Source organism: Scylla paramamosain, chromosome 3, assembly GCF_035594125.1.
Source record: "Scylla paramamosain isolate STU-SP2022 chromosome 3, ASM3559412v1, whole genome shotgun sequence".
Taxonomy (NCBI): domain Eukaryota; kingdom Metazoa; phylum Arthropoda; class Malacostraca; order Decapoda; family Portunidae; genus Scylla; species Scylla paramamosain.
In genome coordinates, this window is record NC_087153.1 from 18,745,905 (window position 1) to 18,765,000 (window position 19,096).

Consider the following 19,096-nt stretch of genomic DNA (forward strand, 5'->3'; position numbering starts at 1 on the left):
AATTACATGAAATTAATTCAAATTAACTAAAAACTGTGTTTGTAGGCAAGAGACTGAGACCCAGATAGAGGCAGAAAAGGAAATGGACAGTGAACTCCTGGCTGGGCAGGGGATGGTAACATAAGGACAAACAATTTTCCTTATTAAATAAAGTATCAACGTAAGACTATTTTTTCACTCAAGATAGCTTAGCAAATATACTTGTGATATTTTTCGAGTGCAATTATATAAAATTTAGGACTCCTATTAAGCTTTTGAGGGAGTGAGGCAATAATGGGCATTAGTTAATTATGGCTGGTGGCATGCACACCCTCCTCTCTTCTGTCTCCTTGTCCAGCCTCATTGTTATTCAATTTCATCAAGTAAAGATCTCCTGTAATTGCACTTGTAGCAACCTTTAAGTAGAAAGCTACAACCACACTAGATGAGTTGATGGAGAGGATGTGCACATTGCCAGCTGTTAACACACAGTTGCTGTCTCAGTCACTTGGAACATCACATATGTTAAGTTCCTAGCAACAGACAGTTGTTGGTTCTTAATAACTGATAATGTGCACAGCCTCTCTTCATCTTGTCTAGTGTGTGTGTGGCTATTGTGTTTCTCTACTCATACATTAAAAGGTTGCCACTAGTGTTGTTACACATGGAGATAGAAGAGATGAAGGTGTGCAAGCTACCAGCCATAATTCACTACTGACCACTGCTGCCTCACCCACGCCTCACCCACTTGAAAACAAAGGAGTGGATATCGAGGCCTAAACTTTATTATTACAAATGTACTGCTTTGATATTTGAGTGAAATATTGCCTTACTTTTGAGATATTTAATGAAAAAATGTTCTGTGTTGTTTGTCCCTTTGTCTACAAATGTCCAGTTAAGCCCACTTCCAGCCTGACACCTGCCTCTGTGTCCTGCCCATGTCAAACTTTAGTTCCAGATTTTACAATTGTAATTATTACACTCATTTTCCCCATGTTGCATGCAATACTGTGCTTATTATCTGTTGAATGAAAAATATCACCTGACTTTGAGGCATTTAAAGCATGGAATATTAGTATGATGCCTTGCCTGGTGCTGAGAACACCTCTAAACACTGAAAACAGTGGGCCTTGAACAGCTTCTCTCCTTTCCTCTGCTCTGCTCCCCAAAATGGAGTCAAGTGTAATCAGTTCTGTAATTTTCCTGGTACCATAGAAGCCAAGTGTGAGCCTAGATGTAGTCTGCTGCAAACATTTATAGATCTTGATGGTGTGTATCTTATGAGCCACACTCTTGCCATCTTTGTCTTACTTAGTAAATATTGCATTTTAGAGTTAGTTTCAACACAAAGTATTTAATATACTTCTATTATCCAAAAGATCATTACACACTTGACAAATTACTAAACAGGTCTCCATAATAAATTAATATTAACACATCTCTGTGATAGTTTGGGGTTGACTGAATCCCATCTATTTCAATCAGGTGAATTTGTCATGTGTAATAACTCACAGACAATATAAGTGTATAATTAGTGGATGAACACTAATCTGTAATCTTATATTTACCAAGTAAGACAAAGATGGCAAGAGTATGGGACTGACAAGATATACATGACCATGATCTAAGAGTTACCAGCATGCACAGCACAGCTATGCTGACATTACTGTTGCTTCTAGGGTAGCAGGAAATATGTTAAACTTGATTTACACTATTACTTCCATTTTGGTTGGTGCTTGGCTTTTCATTGCAGGAAGTCCATCAGGTTATGATGATGATGGTGACCTGTAGAAAGAATGTGAATGTTAGATTGATGCCATGAACATTCCTTCATTCTTTTGTGCCATATGAGAAACTTGCAAATGCTGAAATTACAAATATTCAGGTAGTATTTCAGTATCCATATGACTGGTTATGAATGGTAGTCTTTTATATTGGCTCTCCATTATGCCTTTGTTTATGGCAGCCAGCAAATGAGCCCCCATGCAACTCACCACCACCTAATGAGGATGAGGAGATTACAGCAAATGACAACCTACCTGAAGCGAGCACCATCTTACCACTGGAGCACAGCATTGATCCAGCAGAAACCGAGAACCTTGACAACAAGATGAAGGAGAGTGAATTGTTGGCCACATCACATATGCACTTAATGGACGAGGAGCCAGTGATGCCCAGTGGGGAGTTCCTTGAGGAGGGAAATAAAAATAAACTTGAGGAAGATCTATTTTAATTAATTACACAGCATTTGAATTAATTGCCTTATCATAACTTCAAAATGAGACTCACTCCATTAGAAAGTTTCTGCAGCATTGATGTAATTGCTTTCATGAACATAATATAATACAAATTTTGTCACTCCATTAGAAAGTTTCTGCAGCATTGATGTAATTGCTTTCATGAACATAATATAATACAAATTTTGTCACTCCATTAGAAAGTTTCTGCAGCATTGATGTAATTGCTTTCATGAACATAATATAATACAAATTGTGAGAACACCAATGAGACAGTCATGTATGAAATTACCTGGTTAAAAAATAGTTTTAAGGGTCAAAGAAAGAGGATTAATGTACCTGTGGAATCTTGAAAGTGAGGTAAAAAAGCAAGGTCATGGCAAAATAATTGTTCAAGCCTGCTGTTTTTGGTGCTTGAAGAAGAGGTTTTTATGTTACGAGAAGAGAATATGGTGGGGTGAGAAGGGGGAAGTGAATGAAGAAGTGAAAGGAGTATGGCTGTAGCTAAAAGAGAGGTTTAATAAGTGAAGCAGCAGAGGAAGGATAGAGTACTCGTATGTTGCAAGAAAAGACTTGAGCCTTAAGGATTATGCAAGATACAAATATGAACAAAGACTGATTAGAAGTGGAGTAGGAGACGGAATATTTGTAGTTGAATAAGAAAATATTTTGAAAGGTGAAAATGAGAAAGGACATAAGAGTAAAAGAGCATGGGAATAGTGCCAGAAGGATGCTGTAGACACAAGAAAGGCAGAACATTATTTTGAATTGTTGCAGTAGGAATGGAGTAAAGAATTGTGCTATGATAAGTGAACGAGTCCTTAAAGAAATCCCAGGAGGCAGAGAGTGGGATGAAAACTAGGATGAATTTGGATGAATGCATGGATGAATTTTTTCAGGATTTTAAGAGTTCTTAAAAGTGCTGGAACGCAGGTTTGGATGAATGTGTGGTCGAATTTTTAAAGAATAGTGTGACCATTAACATGGATGCAGATAAGTTGAGATTGGACGTCAAGAAAAGTTAAAGGTGTCATGAGGCAAATTTATTCCTGACTAGTTTTGCCAAGAGTGCAGCTAGTTGAGAAAATAAACTCTCCTAAAACACCTTTGTCTGTCTCTTGACCTCCATCCTTAATGATAATTAAAGGAGTCCCTAAACAAAGCATAGGAGGCAGTGAACTGAGTGAAAACTGGAAAGCTGCAGAATTGAAAGAACATAGGATCAAGTTTTTGAAGAGTAGTGGTTGCTGAATGTATGCTGCTTGACCAATGTGGTGCAGCCCAGAATACTAATGATTGATGAGCTACACACACAAACACATAAGGAGCCTTTTAATATATATATACACACACACACACACACACACACACACACAGTGGCTGATGGTGATATTGTATTTTCTTTTCTTTAACCACCTATTGGAGTGGAATGAAACTAAAAACTTAGAACATGCCTGAAAATCTTATTAATATATATATATATATATATATATATATATATATATATATATATATATATATATATATATATATATATATATATATATATATATATATATATATATTACTTGGCACTTAAAATCCATTATAAAATATGTAAATTTGATTGAATAACATTTCTAACAAATTATTTTGTGTACATAGTATGATTTCCAGAATAAACAATCCAGTATACTATTGGCTTATCTCCTTATACTTAGATCAGCAAGTGTTTGTTTAGGTTTGGTATATTAAGTGCCTGTTTCCAATTATACTTTTCTTTACTTACACAAATATTTGCAAATCTATATGATATCCTTAGGTTTGGTAAATTCAGTGACTTTTTCTCTCTCACCAGATCAAACTTCTTTTTTTCCTTCCAGATCTTAAACCACCACCTTCACTAATTTGACTCATTACCATATGGCCTAAGATGTCTGTGCTAGATTCATCTATTATTCAATTAGAGATGGGAGGTGGGTGTGTTAAAATGATGCAGGAGAGGAGGAGGAAGGTAGGGTATGACGCGCCATGAAGACGGAACGAAGACGGAACGAGAGGGAGGTAAGCAAAATATACATATTTTGAAATACTCCTGCGTCACATCTCCACTTCCTTCAAAAGACTTTAGATGGTTACGTGGGTTTTAAATTGTGTTTCTATGATTCTAGTGACATATTAACAAGATTTTCGTTTCTCGATACGGGCCTACCTAGCCAAAACTGGAAGCAAGGGAGAGAAGGGGAATGACAACTACTAGCGAAAACTGAAGACGAAGAGAAGCGGAAAAAAAAAAAACTCGAAAACTGAAGGCAAGGGAGAGGAAAGGAGGGAAATAAGTGAAAACGAGATACATTATAGCGAAAACTGGAGGGAAGGGAGAGAAGGGAGGGAAATAACTAGCGAAAACTGGAGACGGGGAAGAGAAGAGGAAAATAACTAGCGAAAGCTGGAGACAAGGTGGAAGGAGGGAAAATAACGAGCGAAAATTTCAGGCAAGGAGGGAGGGAGGGAGAGAGAAAATATCGAAAACTGCAAAGAAAACAGAGAGAGAGAGAGAGAGAGAGAGAGAGAGAGAGAGAGAGAGAGAGAGAGAGAGATTGGCCGTAATAGATTACCAAAAAATGATCGAGTCCATCTGTTTTTCACCTGCGTATTGTTACAGTATGAAGATTTGATAGACACCACGTGGGAAGGATGAAGGAGAGAGGTCGGGTTTTCAAAGACCACAAACAATTAGCCAAATTCTCAAGAGAGTTTAATAATAATAATAATAATAATAATAATAATAATAATATCAGGTTTATTTATCAAGAAGCAGCAGACAATACGGTGATAGTCGCTGAAGGGGTCTTGATTTACATGGTATACATATTTACATATATATATGGTATATATATTTACATGGCAGCAGCTTCACCGCTTTTACAGTGTGGACATGATTGAACTGCATACGATATACTTTTTTGGCAGAAGCTGCACCATTTACATAGCTTCACCACTTTCATAGTGTGGACATGATTGAACTGCATACGATATACATCTTTGGCAGGAGCTTCGCCACAGAATAACAAACACCTACTGGGGGATCGAACATGGGACCTTCCGCCTCCCAGTCAGGAGCGCTACCCGTTACGCCACGATGGCGTAACGTTTCTTCTATTTATAATGTAGAAATCTTGTTTATCTGTCATCTGAACCATAAACATACCCTAAAAAATTTTTTTAACTTAAGCTAGACGCTTTTTAAAAGTAATAGATGTTCAGGCAGCTGTGAATACGATGGTCCTTAGGCCTGCATTCAGAAACGCTTTGCTCTCTCATCACGACTGTTTTCAAAGACCACAGATATGTAGAATTTTTGTCCTGTGTAATTCCATCTACAGCCTTTAGAATACAGTGGAGGTGTGGTGTAGAAGTGTTTCAGAATATGATTCTTAGTCAGAGGGAGGAAGGGTTGGAGGGAGGAAGGAATGAAGGGCATTACGTGTTCAGCTCCCATTCTGCTATGATAATTAAAATTGATAGAGTAATGAAACGATGTATAATATCCCAGATGATTAGTTAACGTATGCCATTACGTATACTGACCTATAGCTATGTGGAGTTTTGAATATAAACGAGTGATATTTCAACATATGACTATAATGTGATAGCACTGATAATACAAGTATTACTCTTAACTTAATGCAACTTTTTAATGATACCCGGAATAAAATTAAGCAGGTTTAATCTTGCTACCTACCTACTGTTCCGGCAATTCATTAGTCCTTCCCCTCCTAACACCGCATAGTGATTCAAGATGACAATTTTAGATACGCAAAATAAAATAAAACAGATGAATAAATTATGAAAACAAAATGGTCCTTGACTGTAATTGAACTATCAGCGTTGAGAGAGAGAGAGAGAGAGAGAGAGAGAGAGAGAGAGAGAGAGAGAGAGAGAGAGAGAGAGAGAGAGAGAGAGAGAGAGAGAGAGAGAGACGGGGGAGGGGCGGGGGTGAAAAAGAGAAGGAAGAGAGAAGAGTGGAAGTAAAGAGAGGAAAAAGGGCAAGAATGACATAACTACCGCTTGTTCTATTCGAAAGGCTGGAAGAAGAAGGCTAGTTAACTATCACAAGAGGAGGAAGGAACAAGGAGGGGATGCATGGTTAACTATCATGAGAGAGGGAAGGAACAAGGACGGAGGAGGCTGGTAACTATCACGAGGAGTGGGGGGAAGGGACAAGGAGTGGGACTGGTTAACTATCACGACGTGGGAAAGGAACAAGGAGAGGGAGTCTGATTAACTATCAGGAAGGGAGAAGGGAACAAGAATGGGGAGAGACATTGCTAAAGACATAAAAGAGAATGAGAAGACGAAAATGGAGACAAAAAAAAAGAAGGAAAATTACAAAATATAATATATATATATATATATATATATATATATATATATATATATATATATATATATATATATATATATATATATATATATATATATACACACACGAGAAAATCTAATAAAAATAGAAAAAAGAACTATACTAAGATAAAAAGATAAAAAAAAAGGAAGAATAATGACAATTATAAAACACAATAAAAATTAGTGCACGAACAAAGAAAACATACAATCTAAAATCCCTTTAAACAGATGACTTTACGTACAGTAACTAAGTTATGATGCAGACAGGCCAACATAGGTACTAACCCTCCTAATCAATCATGGACTTATCAGTTACAGGTCTCTATTTACACACTTATCAAGCTTACCGTACCTGGAAGACCTACACGTGTGGAGGTCAAGGTGTAAGAAGGACAAGAGCGTAGCTATATTCATCATCCCTCAGTGGCAGCCAACGGAGCACTGAGGTGACAGATTCAGACTGAGTGAGAGTCGAGGCGGAATCGGTTCTGAGACACTTTTCTTCCCATTCATTGATTCATTATATATGTTTTTTTCCTCTTTTATGCTTTTACTATTCTCATATTGGTTTCTGTGTCCTTCATCAATGTACGTGATACAAAAGTGAACAAGTAGAATGCATGTGAATCGTGATGACAAGGATGCATTACGTGGTTTGTGGTTGCTCGAATTAAATGCTGCGTAATTGGTTCACTATAACTTTTTTTTTTTTCTTTTTAGAGATTCCCTTCTAATTGCTTATCTCCTTTTTCTAGAATCTATCTTTTGCTCCACATTCTGTATATGTCATTTACTTCTTCCACTTCATTGGTGTTCTTCAAGTCAAAGAATACTCTTCCACTAAGGTTAGTCATATTTTCTAAGTATGGTTGTTGTAGCTTGAAGCACTCCCCTTCTGCCGGGTCATATACACGACTCAGTAGAAACAGGTAGTTTACTAATGAGTTCAAACTGAACATGTATTAAAACCACATCATGTGAGCCTGACTTTTAGGGACTATACTATGTAACGCTTTTACGCCGCAACCCGACGACCTTCAAAGGGATCTTGTTGAAGTGACACGGGTTTTTAAGGGTGTTTTTTAAGGGTGTTCTAGTGACAGACTAATAAGATTCCTACATTATTAACATGAGAAACACTCTTTAGAATCCGGCTGATCATCTCTGTGGCCTTTGAAAATAGTCGTAGTTAAGAGAGCAAAGCTCTTCAGAATACGTGTCTTACATAGTAATGTAAGCCGTTTCTTCGCGCACACATTGCTGAAGCCACAAGCAGCTCCAGCCAAGCCCTATTTTTCCCCATGCCACTGCTTGCTGAAAGCTGTAGATAATTAAGGGCTATATCCCTAATTATAAATTCCTGTTTGGTATACCACAGGATGAACAGGTTCACTATGTGTTTGGAACATCTCTAGCGCAGTTTACATCACTGCTTAATCATGTCTTCTAGTCCTCTTGTTAACTTTTTTGTTGTGTCATCTTCATAGTGAGTCACTTGCTTGTTAACAGAAGTCTCTTACATACATGTGTGTGTATATATATATATATATATATATATATATATATATATATATATATATATATATATATATATATATATATATATATATATATATATATATATAAATAAATAGATAGATAGATAGATAGATAGATAGGATCAGTGAAACTTGGTGATTGAATTGCACAGATTTATATCTACTTGTACTTATCTTTAAATGCACTCATGGATGGGGGTACATTAAAAATTGACATCACTGTACTAGCAGTATGGCAGCATCATGACTACAAAACTTAACAGCTAAATATGTACACTACACAGTATCAACTAGCATGTTTGTTTAAAAAAAAGAATTACAATATATGAGTATTGCTTCATTTTTTTTCTTATTTTTAAATGCTGTGGTAACTTAAAGAGATACTTAACCTATTAACACAGAATGTAATAGCACCAACATTATCACATGACCTACTTGATAAAAATAGGGATGTCTTCTGGAACACTGAGCCATCACACACCTCCACCTCATTTTGGTTAAATCACTCCCGACCACCAAACCAATTACTTTCTCAGCACTGCATTAGAAATTTAAGGGACTTTTCATTTCTAAACCGGAAAAAGAACACGTGACTTAAGTACACACAAGAAACATCTAGCATGCAAATATGTTCATTACTTAAGTTTATAAATGTATTTGCACTCATTACCATGTTGTTTCTACAAATCTGACATTTAAAAGGATGTGAATAAACATTCATTACTAGTTACTCATAATTATTCATTACATGTGTGTAAAACAGTGAGAATCAATTGTTTTGAATTTAAGTATTAGAAAATGTACGAACACAAAATTTGCTGCACACATAAAGAGAATGAATAAATAAATAATGCTGTAGTGATATATTTGGCATTATAGTCATGAACTATGTGAGAGAGAGAGAGAGAGAGAGAGAGAGAGAGAGAGAGAGAGAGAGAGAGAGAGAGAGAGAGAGAGAGAGAGAGAGAGAGAGAGAGAGAGAGAGAGAGAGAGAGAGAGAGAGAGAGAGAGAGAGAGAGAGAGAGAGAGAGAGAGAGAGAGAGAGATTACCTAGAAATACCTAGTTTCAAATAAAGACTTCACTGCAAGAACTGAGGAGAGAGGATGCAGTCAACTGTCCTCTTTCATCTCTTACTACATTACTTGCTAGGTATCTGTTGCCAGTCTTGCTATGAAATCTTTCCTGAATAACAAATTATTACTGAAGTTGATGGATACAAACAAATGCATGTCATCATTGCTCAAAAGTACGAGACACTTCTTCATACTAAGTGCAACACATCCCTATAAATAAGCGGAGTCCACAAGTGAAAATGAGCCACCAGTCTTGGCTGTGAAAAAGAGAGAAAACAGGTTTTACATTGCCATGTATGTCTCATTTTAATCATATAGACTTTCAAATCAACTTTAAAACTGCAAGTGTGGTGGTGTTTCACTATTGGATGTCCTATGTTCAATGAAGACGTACTGCGTATATGTGTAAAGTATTAGTTTTGAGGGCAAATTTTGGTAGGCAAAAAAGCAAATCAACCTACAATGTACACAAGTAACAGTTTTGTTATGCTGGCATCTACATGAACACATGTAGTATGACGTCTACATGAACAAATACAGTGTACTGGACTCCTTTCAATAAATGTTGGCTCCTTACTATTTCTCCAACATATAACTTCATGAATCTATTCTAGGATTTCAGATGAAGATAATTAAAATATCCAAAAAGTTTCTATCTAGAATCTAGTGTTTTATGAGATCTCATTAGCACCTTTTTCACAAATTTAATTGTGCTTAGTTGTGTTGTGTATCACACAGGCATGTTTCAAGTTGTGATTTTTCTTTTTAAATCATAAAACTCCAAAATTACAAATTCAGTTTGGTACAACTATGTAGAGAACAAAATTAAATCTAACATCAATTAAAAATAAGACCAAATAACAAAACATTGAAATGAGCTAAACACATACAAATATTAACATAAATGCTATTGAAATGCAATGGCACATTACATGTGGAACTTGTACAACAAACATATTCATATAAAAATATACACATAAGTAAAAACCATAACAAGCATTTGAAGACAACACAATAAGTGATTAGTGATTAAAAAGATTTCATGTGTGGCGCAACAACAACTAAGGTCATATGGCACCAAATTATAACAATAACAAACAGTTCAAAGAAAATACAAAGCAATGATCACTGCAGAAAACAGCAAAGGCAAGTAACACATGGAAGTCTGCAGATCCCAACTCATATCAAGCCAGGAAATCAAGAATTGTGAAACATATTTCTTTACAACAACATTCTGTGAGTCTGGTCCATTCTACAACACTGAGTTTCAACTATTCTAAAACATTCTTTGGGGGGTGTTCCACATATTAAATAACCCTTTGGTGCACTTTCATTTCCCATGATGGATTCACTCTTTACATCATGAACACATCTATTCAACAAAAACATTAACAGCAAATCTAAGCTTAATAATGTTGAAAAAATATTTGGCAAGTGTTGACAGGCAGTGTATTATAAAGACCAATTGTTTTTCCATCAGACACGTTTCTGGGCACAACACATGCTCTCGTTAGCTCACGGGTCCATAGCTTTTATCTAACAAGTCCAATGAATTTGATAATATGAAATAACAATGACAAAGATTTCCAACCTGTGGGCTAGAACATGGAGAACTCTTCAAGGGCCATGGAGAAACTTGAAATTCATAGTTAATCTGTAATAATTTCAGTGCTAATTTTATCCCTGTACGTATCTGCTGTTATCATAACACAAATATGGAAGTAACAGTGGTCAACATTATGAATTGTGCGGTCAGCCTGAGTGGTTAAACACTGGGGGCAGTGTACTAGTCTCTGTATTCCCTGCATGTTTAAAAAGTAATTCATGGGACGGAGTGAAGATTGGGGAATCATTCTTCTGTACTTTAATTCCTATAATGAGGCAATGGAATCTTGTTTCAGCTATCTCCCTTTAGATGGATATAAAAAAATTACAAATGCTGCAGATCAAGATTAATTTCATATTTTTGGCAGGGGCCTACATATGTGATGCAGGCTTGGACGTGCAGAGAGAATAGAAGAGCATTTAGTAAATAACTTAATCAGATCTGATGTGGGAGATGTAACACTAAGGATAGAACCATGAATGGAATACATAGTATGAAGAGATCATTAGAAGAGGGAGACAACTGCAAGAGATCAGAATGAAAGGAAACTAGTTATGAATGCATGAATGGAAACTGACTGGACATTCTGATCCTAGTCTGATCAATTTGGGTGGAGGGAAAGAAACAAGTTTTGTCTGGTGCAGCAGGAGTAAATCAGATCTGCTGCCATGCTCTTCTACAGATAGTGACAGATGGGCAAAAAAAAAAAATAAATAAATAAAATAAATAAATAAAATAAATAAATAAATAAATAAATAAATAAAATAAAATAAATAAAATAAAATAAAAAATAATTCACTCCTTTTCTCAGAATCCATTATAGTTCATACAACCAGACAAGGATGGGTTAATTTGCTGGGCATGATGACAACCTAAGTTTTTATCTATTCATAACACAAAGGTCTTATTCTTAAGCACCAGTCAGGTTCCTTCAATAGTGATCAAGACAATAAGCTCCCGAGGATTCATAAATTTTTATACTGTTCCCATCATGCCTCATTCCTGAAGACGAGCATGAAATTAGAATTTGGTAACCTTGTGAAGCAGGTGGCTGAGCTGGAGACCCCTTTCCATCTTCTCTGTGTTCCCTAAATAACCAAAATGCTTTAAGCACATTATATTTCACCATGAAAATAAGCAAAACACTGCTGATCAATACGAAGTACCAAAAAAGCATCATAAAAGGCCCTTAAACATAAGCTGTGTTATGCTGTAACTTAACAGAGCTGGATACTTTCAGTGGTCGTCACAGGTCATCATTTCTATGTACAGAGCATTCATTCTATTGTCTACAGCTCATCTTTAGCAAGTCCATTAAACCCAATCTCTAACTCCAGACCTTTCCCACCAAGACTTGGGGACATTGCAGATGGGGCCACTGCATCCTCTACTATGATGGGTGACTCCTCCGTGTCACTGATGTATCCATCCTCGCCTGTGTAGTGGGTCGGGAACACATACAGTGGGGCCACGGAGTATGCATTCAGGTTCCGCATAGGAAATTTCTCCATCCATTCCGTCTGATAAAAGAAAAATATAATGAGATGTCTTGAATGTACCAAAAGAAAAACATATCAAAGAAAACCCCACTAAGTATACAAAAATTGACAGAGAGAGAGAGAGAGAGAGAGAGAGAGAGAGAGAGAGAGAGAGAGAGAGAGAGAGAGAGAGAGAGAGAGAGAGAGAGAGAGAGAGAGAGAGAATATCTCATTATTTCCTCAACTCAGGCACTGAATTCACCAAGAAACAATGCATACAGACACTCTGGCCTACCTCCGGATGCTTGTTGAACATGATGGGAATGTACTCATCGACTGGCACCAATTGGCTGAGCGGGTGGGCGGCCAGGAGTTTCTGTGCCCCTTGCAGAGTGATGGCGTAGCACAGTGTCCAGTACGAGTAATCCACATGCACCAAAGTCTCTGAGTCCTCCACCTGGGGAAAAGATCACAGTTTGTAAACATGAGGAGAGAAAAAAGAACATTCAGTGGTGGTAAAAGACAGAGAAGGAAGGACACTAGTACAGTATAAAATAAACAGCACATGCACTAGTATCTGGGTCATCCACCTAGAGAAAGGATTACAGCTAATGACAATGAAGAGAAAAAAGAACAGTCATTGATGATAATTGAAAAAAGGGGGAAAGAAACTACATACACCATAGCTATCCTCAAAAAAGGGGAGAAAGACTTAATAATAAAAATGAAGAAAAAGATGATGGTTAAGTAAAAAAAGAAAAGGAAAGAAACTAATAAAAAACATATGGCACATGCATCAGTGTTTGGGTTCTCCACCTGAGATCACAATCAATAGATAAAGGTCTACAAAGAAATACAATGTTTGTTGATGGTGAAAGAAAGAAGGAAAGAAACCAGATTGAAAAAATATAAATGTTCTACAAAGGCAATCATTTATGAGGGTGACATTTCCTTCAATAACAACTCATCCATTCATCTTGCCCTATGAAGCATATGGAAAACAGCACTCTCCAGACTGAAACACCTGCATGAGAATTATACGTAGCGTCAACCCATGACTCGAGGGAAATGGTAAAAGGAGAAGACTTTCCGGATAGCAGTCACAACAGGATAACTGGTAGAATGGCACAGCAGCTTGACAAGAATTTGGCTCTGAAAGTTTCTTGACAATATAAATCTGGGGTGTTTTTACATAACTTATGATGTTTGAGTGTGAACACTTGAGAATTAAGTTCATTCATACACACACTTCCACAGAAAAAAATTTAAAAAATAAATAAAAATAAATAAATAAATAAATAAATAAATAACCAAGTAATGTGGTAATACGGTTCTTAGATCACCTATGATAATACATATTTGGGTGTGAACACTTGAGAATTAAGTATATTCATACACACACTCGTGCAGAAAAAAGTAAATAATATAAGAAAAATAAGTAAATAAATAAAAAACCAAGCAATGAGGTAATACAGAAAAAAATACAAGAGAGATGACTTACCCAAGGTTCATCCGCACTCTTCATTTTCTTCCGGCCAAGGTAGATTAAATCCCAGTCCAGCAGTGAGTCAGCCTCCTCCCTCATCACCTTCAGCTTCTCCTTGAAGTATGGCTCAAAGCGAATGTCGTCTTCAAACAGCAACACCTGTCGGGGAGAATAAATAACAGTGAAATGCTCAAAGCGAATGTCGTTTTCAAACAGCAACACCTGTCAGGGAGAATAAATAAATAACAGTGAAATGAGTTGTAAATAAAAATTCCTAACCTGACAGAAAATAAATTGTAGTATTGTTTGTCAATCATTAGAAAAAAAAAAAAAAACTGAAATGAGCAGTCAATGAAAATTTCTATCTTACTTAAGCTAAAAAAAAACTAGCTGTTAGGTACAGTTGTTTGCATTTTATATTTTAGACAATTTTACAAATTTTACAATCTCCCCCAATAGAAGACTGATCTCGAGTCTCCAACAAAGCCCTTCAGTTACTGTTATGTTTCTCGTGCCCTAGAATCATTCTTCTCCATCAGGTTCCCAAGCTTGTTGTACATTGGGGAAAATAACAAGAAAATGCAAGTACGTATTGTATAAAACTGATGATATACTAGAGAAACAAGTCATACCTTGTTATAGCCATTGTTGACTATATCCACCCAAATGAAGTAATGGCTCAAGAAACATCCAATTTCCCCAAAGGTCATGTCTCTCTTGGACCAAGGATCCTTGTATCCCACCATCTGCTTCACTCCCAGCTCCCTCAGGTAACTGTCATTCAGCTGCTTGCCATCCACCGCCTCAAACAATTTCACCTTCAGCCCCAGCTCTCTAAATGACTGGAACATTCGATCCCGTCTTTCGATCCTCCTTGCTAGATTGATCAGGTAGATTTGGTCAAAGCCAACATTGTCAATCTTGGGTAGTGGAGGAATATATTTGGCAAGCAGTTTAGATATGGGTAGTGGAGGATGTTGTACTAACACTTCAAGCTTTATACTCAGGAGCTGCTTCATGTCAATATGCAGACCCTGGCCATCCTCAAGGGGAGGCGGTATAAAGCCATAAATTTCTGAGTTACACACATGCATGGGAAGCCTGGTATTTTTGGCTGAGATAGCAAAAGCAATTATATCATCATGGGGCCCTTTGTAACCCGGGAGATTTTTTGGAATAAATGTGAGGTTATCCGAGGCCACACGTGTTAGGTCCACTAACACACAAGAGTGCACCATAGGAACGTCAAAACATCCCTTCTGTTTGCGGTCCAGTATTGGTATGTAGTCATCCGAGCGAGTATACCAGTAGTCCTCGGTCATCCCTCCCCAGTAGTTGCTGTAGGTGCCCAGAGAATTCAACATTGGCGCCACTATAGCCTTCTCCTCACTCAGCATCTTCAGAAGAATATCTCTGTTGGTCAAGAACACGTCCATATCTAAAAACCATACATAGTCCGCCCATGAGTGCCTGGCTTTGTCCAGCAGCTCCTCCTTGAGCTCCATGACTTTGGTGAATCTTTCATTATTCCACTCGGTTCCTTCCTCATCTCCTGGGTAAGATTTTGGAGAATGCTTATCCAGTTTGGTGTCGATATAATGGTAGTTCTGTTTGTTGTGTGCCAGCCATTCTTCCAGTATGGGGATGGTCAGGTCTGCGTTGTGGTCTGACCTAATATAGAGTGCCATTCTCTTCTTGGGATAGTTGAGGCGCTCGAATAGTGTCAGGAAGTAGGGGAGGACATGTTCTTTATTTCGCGCCAAAAGCACCACAGAAACGGTTGGATCCTTGATTTCATCTTGATTCCCAGCTCCTTGAGACCAAAATTCACAACTGACAAGGAAGATGAGGCAAATGGCTTGTGATAATACTGAAAAACTAGCCATTTTGATGAGGAAGGCCCGCCGCCCACTGATCACATCCTAATGTAAACACCGCAGTGAAGGGCCACGGGCGAGCTGCCACTCACCGCCACCAGCCAACCTCCACTCCGCCACGGACCGTCTCCGGCAGGGAACAGATATTCTCGTGGGCCTTCTCTTCTCTGTCACTCTCCTTTTGTGATGCTTTGTTAAACCAATAAATACATTCACTTCATTCATAGAGGTCTTTACTTCATATAAACACCTTCCTTCAAAGTTAGAGGTAATGTCTCTTTGGCGTGGTGTGGTGCCCGGCAACTGAGCGGGGGTCGTGATGCTGGGAACACCAGATGATAATGACATCCTCTGACACTTGCGCGATTACACAATTCTTATCAAATTCTAGCTTACGTATGGCCTTCAGTCGGTTTCGTATTACATTCTGTCGAAATGCATGGCCTTATTACACGTAATTTGTGTATCAAAACATAAAGAATCTTTCCAGCCACTGTGCCACGGTGTCACGCTCTTAACTGTTGTAAGAACAGCACACATGCGCACCCGCACAGCCACCGTAGTAATTGTCTACGTTATCCGCTCAAGAAAGCTGTGCTCTGTGCCAACCAAAGACTAAAGAACAATGTAACTACACTGACACTTTAATACCAGTCTACCTTCAAAGATATCTCGTAGTATACCACATGCACACCAAAATGTTAAGGTGCTGCATACAAGGTGTCCCATAACTAAAGTCACATACTTATATATATGAAAGATCAAGGCATTCTAAGTCTGAAGTGGAAATTAGCCCACAGATAATTTAAATATGAACGATGAGTTGGCGAGGGGGATGAGCTGGACGTTGCAGAACGTACAGTGTGGGTCAAGTAATTGCAGTGATGATGGATTCTTACCTTGCCGAGGATCCTCTCTCTCTCTCTCTCTCTCATCAACCACCGGTCCACCCCCCGATCCAGTACGCACATACAACACAAAACCAACAAATATATAGTTATCTTAAAATTCATCAAAGACCATGAAAAAAAAAAAAAAATGGTGGTCTAATTTTTATATCCTCCTTGATATAGTGATAGTGGTAGCCGTTATATATTTAATCATCATATAGGAAACAGAAAACTTTCTTTTAAGATAAAATATTTTAATGCTGACAATCTCTGACATAAGGTAGGAGTTTCATCATACCTTCGCAAGATTCTGAGACATCCCGGAGCGCTGCCGGAACTGCTACTGTTACCTTGAGCCATCGGGAAGATACATAAGGGAAGATATCGAGGGAGGGAAGGACTGGTATCACAGCTCTCCCATCTCGTCTATTCACAAGAGACAAATGCCCATGATGAAATATGGAGATAAAAGACAGCCCCTTCCCTCCCTGTTGCTATCATTGATCTCTACATATGTTCTGCGCTTCGTCAAAGTTCAGAGGGGCTATGGGAGGCTTTAAATCTTCACTTCAGTAGTAACACAATACATACTTCGTGCATTCTTCTCATTCTACAAAAATAAGCACCAATACAAGTCTTGTAAATTCTCTCTCTCTCTCTCTCTCTCTCTCTCTCTCTCTCTCTCTCTCTCTCTCTCTCTCTCTCTCATACACACACACACACACACACACACACACACACACACACACACACACACACACGTTCATGATATCAGTAGAGAGGAAGCCTGCTTTCTCTTTCCACTAGTATTTATTTTGAACTCAACAGATTTGTCTGACGTACCTACAATTTATGAGAAAATTACAAGAACATTCCGTATCAAACAAGACCACTCGTTATCTAGCAAATATATACAATGCATTCTTTACGGCTACTCTAGAGTGTAGAAAAATATCATATCAGTACACCACACGGCCTTCCTTCCGTTGGTAGTAGTCTGTAGGAAGGCGAGGGCAATGTGGGGACTAGGGAGCCTTGAAAAAGTTTCCTCCAACACCAATAAAAAAATGTATCGGTGTACAAAATCTCAGTTACATATTTCTAGTAGAGTGATTGATTCTGCAATGATGTCATTAACAATGATATGACTTAGTTGTTACAGGGAGAGTGTAGGTCATTATTATTGCTCCAGAATTAAGAAAGTTACATCTTAGGAACTTATGTCACGAGATGAGGACAACTGAAGGCGGGTAGTCAACATTATCACAGTTCTCATCAATAGGCTGACTGACTACACGTACTTCCTTCTAACACCTTGGAAGTGTACTCGTACATCCCTCTTTGTCCTACCCAGCCCCTTCCTATCCCGATAGTCAGCAGCCCCTAGGATGATCCCGTCATCTTGAGTTTGGACATCATGAGCAGCTGGAGATATGCACTCTGTAGTGGTCGGTGGCGGGCCAGCAGTAGCAGTGCCTCCTCCAAGCTGAACCATCGTCTTCGTCGACCTGTGGGAAGAGGCTCATAAGATCACATGTGGTCGCCGCACGCCTGAATTCGTATCATTGGCCCGTATTTTGAAAAGCTTCGGGATCTCATAAGGACTATTATCAAAGGCCACAAACATTAATGATCGAGTTCCCCTCGGTACTGATGATGTGGGATCCGCATTAAATTATCACTAGAGCCATGGAAACACCTCTGAAAACTCAAATATCCTTAAGTGGAGGCTAATGACTAATAGTAATGTCCAGATAAGACGCCGAAACGTTTGAGAATGCGGGCCATTTATTGTATTACTGCCATGTTGTGTTCGCAGGTCTGTAACACCATCATGACTGTAATTACTATTCTGTAATGGGGTGAAAGGACTGTCACTGTCATGGTAGGACTGTCACTGTAGGCATTGAACGCACACATCTACAAAACAACTAAAAAACACATTGGTAATAAATTTTCCTCTTGAACACGAACACAAATGTATGTACGTAAGCTCATGTGATTGGTTCCGCCACGAGTGTACGATGTTCCTTATCATTTGCCTCATGCTTCAGTTCCGACATTCAGTCAAGAAGCCACTGCATCAACCAATACCAATATGCCATATAGTGTACGTGACAGTATTCCGCAGGGCAGCTACCGACCTTCTTACAAGACAGCTGGAAAGTACGAGTACATAGAGATGATTGTGACCACATCAAGCCCAAAAAACAAGAGATTTATGCCATGGTTATATTAGCAACTCATTATTCAATTACTGGTTGGGTTGAGACATTTCAATATCCTACAACCAAAACCAGCCATTTCCACACCAGTTGTCACCCTGACATGCCTCCCTCTTGCAGCGCCATGGAAACACTGAGAAACTGGTCTTTAGGCGGGACAAATTTTTCAACCATGAGAGGCGCCCTGGCTGGGTAACTGAACCCAGTCACGAGGGTAAGAGTACAGCGCCTTGAATGTCGTTACTAATCAGCAAGTAATACTCTAATTTTTTGGAGGTTTAATACCTCTCGGTCAATACTACCGAACATTACAGCTACCC

At 38.2% G+C, this 19,096-nt stretch overlaps 3 protein-coding genes and 1 long non-coding RNA gene across 11 annotated transcripts in view; 1 reads left to right on the forward strand and 3 right to left on the reverse strand.

Moving 5' to 3' along the window:
* The window catches only part of LOC135092249 (Bardet-Biedl syndrome 4 protein-like), a 32,650-nt gene extending 30,161 nt beyond the window's left edge, over positions 1–2,489 (forward strand). For all 7 annotated transcript variants that reach the window (XM_063990656.1, XM_063990625.1, XM_063990683.1 and 4 more), the window contains one exon: positions 1,946–2,489. In XM_063990656.1, the coding sequence (XP_063846726.1) occupies positions 1,946–2,212 (267 nt within the window). In that variant the 3' untranslated portion in view covers positions 2,213–2,489. The remainder of the gene's footprint in view (positions 1–1,945) is intronic.
* On the reverse strand, positions 1,626–7,102 carry LOC135092281 (uncharacterized). The gene is made up of 3 exons (XR_010262814.1): positions 6,955–7,102; positions 2,019–2,167; positions 1,626–1,764 (listed from the first exon to the last, which is right to left on the reverse strand). It is a non-coding gene; the product is annotated as an uncharacterized LOC135092281 (long non-coding RNA).
* Positions 7,103–8,279: 1,177 nt separating this feature from the next.
* On the reverse strand, positions 8,280–15,960 carry LOC135092287 (glycosyltransferase 25 family member-like). The gene is made up of 4 exons (XM_063990744.1): positions 14,417–15,960; positions 13,800–13,943; positions 12,594–12,755; positions 8,280–12,340 (listed from the first exon to the last, which is right to left on the reverse strand). Exons 1-4 carry the CDS (start codon positions 15,668–15,670, stop codon positions 12,110–12,112), a joined length of 1,791 nt encoding a protein of 596 aa, XP_063846814.1. The 5' UTR covers positions 15,671–15,960; the 3' UTR covers positions 8,280–12,109.
* An 824-nt stretch (positions 15,961–16,784) lies between these two features.
* Positions 16,785–19,096, reverse strand: part of LOC135092298 (diphosphoinositol polyphosphate phosphohydrolase 3-alpha-like) — a 40,485-nt gene continuing 38,173 nt past the window's right edge. For both annotated transcript variants that reach the window (XM_063990761.1, XM_063990755.1), the window contains one exon: positions 16,785–18,059. In XM_063990761.1, the coding sequence (XP_063846831.1) occupies positions 17,967–18,059 (93 nt within the window). In that variant the 3' untranslated portion in view covers positions 16,785–17,966. The remainder of the gene's footprint in view (positions 18,060–19,096) is intronic.

What these genes read in the sequence shown, in the direction of transcription:
- LOC135092287 (XM_063990744.1), bottom strand. Translation starts at nt 15,670, where the DNA reads ATGGCTAGTTTTTCAGTATTATCACAAGCCATTTGCCTCATCTTCCTT. An exon ending in AGAGTGCGGATGAACCTTGG is followed by an intron (nt 12,756 to 13,799) that starts GTAAGTCATCTC and finishes TCTTTTCCCCAG; the next exon opens with GTGGAGGACTCAGAGACTTT. An exon ending in TGTTCAACAAGCATCCGGAG is followed by an intron (nt 12,341 to 12,593) that starts GTAGGCCAGAGT and finishes TTCTTTTATCAG; the next exon opens with ACGGAATGGATGGAGAAATT.